Genomic DNA, 10,000 nt, shown 5'->3' on the forward strand with positions numbered 1-10,000 from the left:
TCCTCTTGAATTCTAAACTACAAATTACAAAACTTACTTGAAAATGAAAACTCTAAGCTAAGAAAGAATTCCTAAATGAGAGAATTCTGCCTTGAAGTGTTTTTTGAGAGAATTTAGTGAAGAAATGCTCAATTACAATCTTTTTTCTCGAATAAAATGGCCTCTATTTATAGGCTTCACATCCAGACTGCTGAGCTGGACCACTCAGTAGCTGACCAAACCCTTCAACATGAGTTTGGTCCATTGACCAACTAGCTTAGTCACCTCCTTGTGCATGACTCACCAAAGCTAGTTGTGGGCTATGAAACCAGCTATTGTGAGCTACTTCTAAAAAGCCTATGGTGGGCTACTTGAGGTGAGGTCATGGATGACTTCATGGTTTGAATGATGGTTAAGTCAAGTCTGGTAAGCACTGCCCAGCGCACCTACTTCACCATTGAGCTGCTTGTTCAGCAGCTTCTGACCGTGTTGACTGGGACGTGGCTTGGTGCTTGCTGATCTGGCCAGGAGTCTGGTTCTCCGCTGAGCAGCTTGGTTTGACCGCTGAGCAGCTTGTTCAGCAGCTTGTCTTGTGTCAAGCTCGTGTCTGACCATGTCAAGCATATTTCTGACCGTGTCAAGCCAAGTCTGATGCTAGGCTGAGCGGCTAAGCAGGTCCGCTCAGCTGCCTGGTTGAGCAGTTTGGTCTAGGTTAGGCAGGTGGCCAGGTCAGGCAGGTGGCTAGGTCAGCTCAGCGGGGTTTGTTCCATGCTCAACTGCCTAGTTGAGCACCTTGATTTTCTTGACTGTTGTTGCTTTTTGACGATGAATCTTTTCTCTTCTTTTCTTCATTTTATTTCCTACAAAATACATAAAAAGGCAATACAAACACAAATATACTAAATTGTGACATTTTATACAAAAAGTATTGTTTTAAGTTGGTTTTTCTCAATTATGCTTAAGAATAGTGCCATAAAAGTGTATGATTTTTAGGTATGTTTGACTTATTTTTCTTCTTATTCATTTTTTCTAGAAACTTTACACAGATTTGGAAACGAGGTGGTCAAAAATATAAGGTCAAAATATGACAATTTATCTAAAAAGTGTTGAATTAAGTTGGTTTTGCATGATTTGCATAGGATAAGTGTCATGAAAAGTGTATGAAAATTAGGTATTTTTGGCACTTATCAGTAGTCCTACAACTAAATCATGCGATGGTAGCTTAGCTAGATACTTTAAATGGACATGTGCTACTCGTTTGTGCCACAGCCAGATGTCACTCTTTTTAGAGATAAAACATTTAGAAAATAGAGTGGTGACATCATCCAAATAAATCATATAGATGTTGTTTATTCGATGCCCTATGAACTGAACATTATTATCTAATCTATCACAAATGATGCTACAATTTCAGTCGAACGAAACTTGATTACCTTTGTCACATAGTTGACTAATGCTTAGAAGATTGTGCTTTAGCCCTTCAACATACAGCATGTTTTCAATAATGGCTTGTGAAGTATTGCCAATCCTTCCGACACCTAGTATCCTTCATCGATAGTTGTCTCCATAAGTGACATAACCTTTACCTTGAAGTGAAAGATCCAGGACCATTGATCTGTCATCCATCATATGCCTTGAACATCCACTATCCAAATACTAGTGTTGTCCCTGAATCCGAAGGCATACCTGTAAAACAACTTACTTGGCTTGTTTAAGTACCCAAGTTATATTGGGTCTCTTCTTGTTAGTAACCAAGGTATTTAGTCGTTGTTGCACCCATACATATTTGTCACTTGGCACACCAAATCTTCTAATGTAGCATGATATAGATGTATGACCATATGTACCACAATGAAAGCAAGTATGCATGTTATGATTAAACATATTATGCATGTGAGTTGCTTGTCTTCTATATGGTTTTCCTCTATTCTTATGTTTGTAGATAGACCTTCATGCTTGCCTACGTGTCTAGATGCAGCAAGTAAGTTGTTCAGATTTTGACTACTATTGGTGAACTTTGCTAATTTATCTTTTAAATCATAAATTTCAACATTCAAAACATCACATTGTTCACATATATGAGTCTCAATTAACTTAGTAGAGAAAGTACATGAGGCATAAGAGTAAATAAGATCTAGAGTCTCATTTTCTAATTTTAGTTCATTCAATTCTTCTTGCTTTTTAACAATTTTATTTTCATGCAACATGATGACTCTTTTCTTATCTATATTTACATTAGCTAGTTTCTTTACTTCCTCATCTAATTCAACAAAAGCATTATACAATTCATCATATGTAGGAGACTCATCAGAACATGAATACGTGTCATAATATTGTACCTCACTTGTGTCCTTCTGATCACTTGTGCTGCCAACTTCTTGAGTATTTTCCATTAAACATAGCTTAGTGGTCTCCTCCTCATCGGATGTGCTAGATGTTGTTTCATCCTCCGGAATTTCCCAAATTAAGTACGTTTTCTTGGACTTGAATTCCTGGGGATTGCTCTTGTCATTTTCAACATTCTTGAGGTAGCTCGGGCATTGGTATCGCATATGACCCGGTTTGCCAAACTCATGGCAAGTTAGGAGGTCTTTGGGAGCCTTGCCTTTTCTAGTTGAGTATCTCGCCTCTTTCTTTTGAAAATGCTTGAACCTTCCTTTCTTCTTGAGAAATTTATCAAATTTTCAAACTATGAGTGTTAAGGTTTCGTCATCCAGATCAGAATTGGAATCTTCGTCATCTCTATCTTCTTGTTCTTGTGACGATGTGGTTTGAGAGAGATTCCCTTTTTATTTCTATCTGAATCTTCATGCATGGTTAAGGTCCCCAACTCCATTTCATGCTCTTGGAGTTTGCCGAAGAGAGTTGCTAGAGGCATTGAATCTACATCTTTTGATTCCATGATTACCGTGACTTTGGGCTGCCATTTCCTATCAAGATAACGCAATACTTTGTTAGTTAGTTCACTCGTAGCAAAACTCTTATCGAAAGCAATTAAGTGATTAACAATATGAGTGAATCTTTTTTATATTTCACTTATCGATTCATTTTGAAACATTCGAAATAACTCATATTTATGTGTTAATGCGTTTAGTCTCACGCGCTTAACTTTGCTCCTGCCATCGTGGGTTACTTGTAAAGTGTCCCACATTTATTTTGCATTTTGGCACTATGAGACCCTAAAGAATTCATCATATGATAAGGCAGAAGTTATTATATTCTTTCCCTTAAGGTTGTGCTGGACTTTATGTTTCTCTTCATTAGTCCACAAGTCTTTCAGTTTTTCTTTAGACTCACCATCCACCAAATGTAGTGGAGTAAAAGGCCCATCTACAACGAATTCCCAAATCTCCATGTCGATTGTCTCAATAAAGATTCTCATACAAAGTTTCTAGTAGGCGTACCCCTCGCCACTGAAAATCGGAGGGTGGTTGATGGATGCGCCATCACCGCCGAAAGGGTTAGTGGAATCCATGGTGATAATCCATAGGATCAACGAATAAAGTAGTCAAGCTAGCACCTTTGTACTAGCTCTGATACCACTTTTTGGGTACCAGTAAGGTAAAACACACCTAAAGGGGGGTCAATAGGTGTAGCGGATCACTAATCTCGTTTTTATGATTAATGCGTAGAACAAAAAACTGTTGCAGTTAATGAATTACATCAAATACGGTACCGAACATTTACACCCCTACCAATGCATAAGGAATCTATTTTATATCTTTCACTTTAGTACTCATTCCTAAGACATTGCATCCCTAAATGTTTCTTGAATTGCATACTTAATGATCTAAGATTTAAATTATAAGAACATTATCATTTCTCATAGTTCCATCACAAGTTACCTAACACAACATTAAAATTCAATTTTTGACAAAAATATTAACTTGTTAGTACGCTTAATGTAATAATCAAATATTAATGATCAATCATGTTAAACAATAAGTTTTCCTTTGGTCTGACTTATTCTTCACATGAAAAACCTAATGATTATCACATATTTATTACCAAATGGATGTTTAAAGATTTTGGTCAAAGAGTAATTTTTCTTTAGGCCAATCACTATTGCATAAACTGCAAACATATAATTGTGTTGATATTCTTTGTCAATTGCTAGTGATACTTTTGTTGTAAAGATCAAACATTATTAATAATGCATGTCAAATAATAAATCATTCTTTGGATTGAATTATCATTCACATATATAACTTTATAATTATCACATATTTACCATCACATATTATAATCTAACTAAAAAATAAATTATCGTATATACTAATTAATACTCACATGAATATAAATATACACTAACATTTAATATTTATTATGATCAAAATTTATATCAGGAACTACAAGATTAGTCAAGGGTTAAATAGATGTTAGAAAATGCCTAACAACCATAGAAAGTGTATGAGATCATTCAAGCTTCTCTCTTTAATATGTATACACCAATAATGTAAATGTTTTTTACATTATCAGCAAATCATCTACCATTCATATGTTAACCACTACTCACTTTAAAAAGTAATATAAATCAATAATAAATAATGTGTTGTCAATATAAAAACTTACATTAATGATATATAGATATTAAACTCATCTTTTAATTCTTATAGTTATGCATATAGTTTATGAATTTATTAAATAGTGTACAAATTTGGCACAACTTGGTTATAATATTATTAGTTATTCCACATTGGAAACTACGTTAAACAGAAATAAATAAATATGGAGTTAAAATAAGAATACTAAATAAGAGTATATTTAAAAAAAATATAACGTTTCTAAAATTTCAAAATATTTAAAAGGCAAATAAATAAAAAATGAAACTGGAGAACAATCTTAAACAAAATTTGGGTTTACTATTTAACTCCATACTTAACACCCTGATCTTTTGGCTCTTTAGTCAAAGCCGAAACTTAATAGCTACAGTGTGTACTTAAGTAAACATAACATGGCGAAAGGAAATGTTAATTTGTGCATCACAATTACTAATTATCATTATTTTTGAATGGAGCTCATATGTTCATTCTTGTCTCATGTCTACAATGAAATTATCACTTAATTAAAAGAAATTATAAAAATAAAAAATAATATTTTTATATTATTTTGTAAAGTTTAATTAGTTATGAATATAGGTTCTCTAATAAAGTATATTTTGTTATAAAAAACATCAAAGAAAAGTGTAGATATCACCATTTCAACAATGCTCTTCTACCAATTTTGTTTTCCAGTGCCCAAAAAAGAAGTAACTTTCGAAATATGCTGCCATGATGGCCCACTGCATTTCTATGCATGGATATAACTGCCAATTTAAAAAGTCCAATCCTCCATTACTGGATAAAGCTCCTTCTTGTTACTGAGTAAATAAAAAATCGCAAAATTCAATTGACCAATACACCCTTTCATTTCGAACATTTAACTATCGTAGATTTTAGGCTCTACCTCTATCACACTATATAAAATCCTCCTATCACCATGTTGTTTTGGGGGCAACGCGAACATCACCCACTAACATACGGAATGGATCCTTTCCAGTAGGATGATGACATCTGGCCAAATTTTTTTTTTAACGGTTATCATTACATGTTATTTTCTATTAAAAATAAATAAAAAAATTTCAAAAAATTCTCAACCACACATTCCAGTATTGGAGAGGAGTTGAACTACTAACATACACATCATCATGTGCAACCAAAATTAACATTATATATAAATTTCTTAACCCTAAATTTTAGAAGTGAGAACGCACACACACTGGCATTAAAATAAAAATTAAAACAACTAGCAGTCTACAGTAACAAAATATGATAACAACAAAACATTACAATGAGCAACCCGAACCCTCGAGTTTACTACATATCCAGTTCACTTTTCATTCCCTAATATAAATGTTCTTCACATAAGCGATTTCAAAGACCTTGCCTTCACAGGTTTCCTCATCCTCTTTATTCCACCATCATCATTTGCATCATCTTCTTCCTCCTCATTATCATCCACAAAGTCAAATCCTTCTTTATTGTTATCCATTAGAACAACACTACTATCGGTATTATCACTGCTCATAGTCGCTGTTTTAATGGTATTCTCAGATTCCATCATTGGAGAGTTCTCTTCTGCTGCTGCATTGCTATTGTTTCTCTCTTCTCCACCATTCCTATTGCCACCTCTTTGCTTGCCCCATAGCGGACCAAACCCCGAATAATAATAAAACTCATACGGGTTAGATGAGGATGATGAAGGAGTACTCTTCTTTGCAGCTCGAGCTCTCGCGCCGCGACGGGCTGCGGAAGCTGCGGCCGCAACAGCTTTTTTGCTAGACAAATGGTGGCGGCAGAATGACTGCCCATCTTTGGGTTCATTCTTACACGGCCATCCTTTCGCGTCGAATCCCTCACAACACGAGGTTTTCGCTACCACTTTGTCGCAGTTATTATCGATCTCTATCGTGTGATTATCGTCCACCATGACCAAATCATCTATCCTCGGCATCGACGCCACACTATTGTTAGGGAAGTAGGATAACGATTCAGAGAGCAGAGAAGGGAGAAACAGAAAGAAATTTTGCGTAATTGAGCAATGTTGAAGAGAGAAACTAAAAACCCTAATATCTAGCTGTAGAAAGTGAAATGAGCAAGAAAAGCGAATTGGGGAGTTGGGTTTTAGCTTTTACGTTACCTCTCAACGACTACTATGGAATCTCCAGCTCCATTTCCGGCAGTGAAGCTATCTTCTCCTTCGAACTGAAAAAACCAAAATAGTGAGAAATGGGGTAACCCCATTAACCTAATTTGGGGTTAGAAGGGAAAAGCACGATCGAATAAGAAGAATAATTTAGTGTGTGTGGAGAACCCTAACAAGGGGATGAAAACCCTAATAGAAAACATGAAGGGTGGGGATAAAGGAAAGGTTTTTGTTTGAAAGCTAGATCTGAAAGAGGGGAAAATAAAAAATGAAAGAAAGAGAAGAAGGGATTGGAAGAGATAGGAACCTGGATAGAGTCAGAGTCAAAGGGGATCACATCCCATGGAGACTGGTTCAGCTGGCACACGTGAGTCTGAACCGGAAATGAACCACCTTGGGAGGAAGATGAAAATGAGAAGAAAAGGGGGGAAAGCTTAGCGTTCTTACGGATCCTCATAGGGGAAAATAAAAGAAAAGGTTTATTGGTTTGGTGAGGTGAACGAGCGAATGGAAAGGAATAATGGGATTTTATTTATATCTGTCTACTACTGAGTCAATGAGTGAGTTTTGGAAGGTGTTTGGTTTTTTGGGTCTCTCTTTTTTCTTTTTTCTTTTCGTTTTTGCAGATCTAGCTCACTCTTTTATATTTTTCTCTCTCTGTCACTGCTCCTCTCACACACCTCGATATTAATCAGGGTTTTTGCTTTCTCGGCCTTTCGTTCATGTGTTTCTTTCTCCTCTTTGATTTTTCAATACTAGGACCAAGATGCCCTTAGGTTTTCTGAATAATTACTCAACGAATCGACTGTCCCTGTGCGTGTACCATAGCTCAAAAGGTCCCCTGCCGCTACAAACACGTCACTCTCGTGGTTATCCAAAACGAATTTTTATCTTATGTTCTAAAATTATGTCTTATCAATAAAATTATAGAATAAAAACATTATATATAATTTTAATTTTATTTGCTACTCCTCATTTTTCATAATAAATATTAATATTTTATTAGATAAAACATAATTTTAATGTAAGTGATATTCATTCGAAAATCGAAACCAAAATTATAAAAAAAATAAATTAAAAGGAAATTTAGTGAAAGAAAGCCTGTGCATCCCCAGAGGATCAATGCTAGGTTGGTTTCACTTGAAGATAAAGTCATATTAACCACGATATTAAATATATTGGTTATGGAATAAAATGAAGATCTATCTTGAAAATTGAAGTTTTGGAAATATATAAATACAAATGACATTTTTTTCCTCTACTTTAAACAATGTTTTTCCAAAACATTTATTTATTTATATTAATAAAAAATGAATATAATCGGTTCCCATCTCACCTGCATAAATGAATAAATGCGTTACAGTGAAATAGATATTGAATATAGTATTGACGTCGTTTTTATGTGAGGTAAGCTTTGGTTACACTTATTAGCAAACATAGTGATAATTCTTAAGATTTATCCTAACCCGATAAAAAATTTCATACTCTATTTCTTATTGTGGTATTTTTAGTTTATGAACTTTCTTTTTAAATAAGAACATTGAGAGAAAAATAAGAACAATAGGAGAGAAATAAAACCAAAGAGAGAACAAAAAAATGTATATGTTTGTTTCAGAATATTTTAGGTTATGGGACCCAAATAAGAATAAGAATAATATTTATCATTGTTGGGAAAACAGTATATGTTGTTCTTATTTTATGTGGAGTTGTAATAAATTATAAAATAATATATGAGACTCAAATAAAATTAAAAATGTTGTGTATCATTATGGTTACTCTTAAAGAAAATATTAATTTTCTTTTAAAATAAAAAAATGCTAACTATTTTATTTTAATAGGTATGATTATAAACAAATCAAATCCAGCCTATATTACCCGATTGTAACATAAGTTTGATACGAGTATCATTTTTTTAACTTTAAAGAAAATATTAATTTTGTTTTAAAATTAAAATTTTGCTAATTATTTTATTAGTAATAGGTAAGATGGCAATAGGTAAGAGTGTAATCAAATCAAACCGAGCATATATTGCCAATAGTAACATTAGTTTGATATAGTTATATGGTTAAAAAATTAAAGGTTTGGTCTTAATAGATCAAATTAACTATAAGTCTATTTAGGGGTGTAGATGGTTCCAATCTAAATCGCGAAACTGGTAAAACCGAATCAAATCACAAAATATAGTTTAGTTAGGTTTGGTTTGGTTATTTTTTAATAATCATTTATATTTGGTTGGTTCATGATTTTAGAAATTTAGGAATAGTCAGAAGCTATATATATATATATACGTGTGTGTTATTTTCATAGTATCTTGATGATATGAAATATATCTTCTAACTTTTATGGTACTCGTTTTGAAATTAACATATGTCATAAGTTGTTATACATGTATTGTTATATATGTTACTAATTATGAATTATAATGTTATGTATGTTTTTTGTTATCTATTATCTTTTTATACTACGGAGGGTATTCTCTCACCCTTTTTGGATAAAGAACTAATCTCTTTCAGGATGTTTGACTGCTCCTTCCAATGAGTGTCGCTCATGGGAATCGAACCCTTAACCTTTTGGTCATCATAGGGATCTAGTAGAGTCTTACACCACTTGACCAATATATTATTAGTTGTATTGTATATGTTACTAATTGATATTATTAAATTATTATGTATATTATTAATCATCAATTGTATTTTTATATATGTTACTAATATGTAGGGGTGAGCAAGACCTGGCCCGACCTGTAGACTTGTTTCAACTCGATGACTTAGGGACGGGTTTGACCCGTCCAAATAAATAAAAAAGGACAAACTCAATTAAAAGGGATATACTCGTCGTCAAAAAAGGACCGGTTCAAATCTATGTTTGGGTTATCCGACCCGTCCCTTATAGTTATATATCAAGAATAGTTGAATAAGTACCTATCAATATCATTTATGTTCAGCCCACATAACTCAAATGCCTACAAGCTCACACAACATATTCATACCGCTTATCATATTATTCCTTATCCTTTTTTTCATTGTTTATTTTTCCTGCATAGTGAAGGACTGTTGCGACGAGAGTGAAAAATATTATTTTTTGAGTATTGACATGGTGTTGTCATTTTAGTTTTCATGTGTTTTTTTATCATTTACAACAACACTTAAGCTTATACTGACACTTGATAGTTTAAATTGTTCTGAAATTTTCAATATCTTCTTTAATTTTCAGTCACGTGATTGTGATAGTTTTTAGTTTGAAGGATGCGATTTACGATTTGTAATTTATATAATGATATATGCGGGATGCAGGTTTTATTTGAGTTTATATTCAGATTGTGATAATTTTAATTGTA

General features: G+C 33.4%; 1 protein-coding gene across 1 annotated transcript; it reads right to left on the reverse strand.

Moving 5' to 3' along the window:
- Positions 1-5,707: 5,707 nt before the first annotated feature.
- Positions 5,708-7,271, reverse strand: LOC109338101. Its single transcript, XM_019575240.1, has 4 exons — positions 7,216-7,271; positions 6,971-7,184; positions 6,658-6,722; positions 5,708-6,481 (listed from the first exon to the last, which is right to left on the reverse strand). Exons 2-4 carry the CDS (start codon positions 7,118-7,120, stop codon positions 5,878-5,880), a joined length of 819 nt encoding a protein of 272 aa, XP_019430785.1. The 5' UTR covers positions 7,121-7,184; positions 7,216-7,271; the 3' UTR covers positions 5,708-5,877.
- Between the last annotated feature and the right edge of the window lie 2,729 nt (positions 7,272-10,000).

The sequence above is a fragment of the Lupinus angustifolius genome, unplaced genomic scaffold, assembly GCF_001865875.1.
Source record: "Lupinus angustifolius cultivar Tanjil unplaced genomic scaffold, LupAngTanjil_v1.0 Scaffold_17_127, whole genome shotgun sequence".
NCBI classification, from domain to species: domain Eukaryota; kingdom Viridiplantae; phylum Streptophyta; class Magnoliopsida; order Fabales; family Fabaceae; genus Lupinus; species Lupinus angustifolius.

Excerpts from the sequence above, each read along its gene's own strand:
- LOC109338101 (XM_019575240.1), bottom strand. The coding sequence starts at position 7,120 with ATGAGGATCCGTAAGAACGCTAAGCTTTCCCCCCTTTTCTTCTCATTT. Across the intron at positions 6,723-6,970 it reads TTGACTCTGACTCTATCCAG|TTCGAAGGAGAAGATAGCTT; the intron begins GTTCCTATCTCT and ends TGGTTTTTTCAG. Across the intron at positions 6,482-6,657 it reads TCCATAGTAGTCGTTGAGAG|TGTGGCGTCGATGCCGAGGA; the intron begins GTAACGTAAAAG and ends CCCTAACAATAG.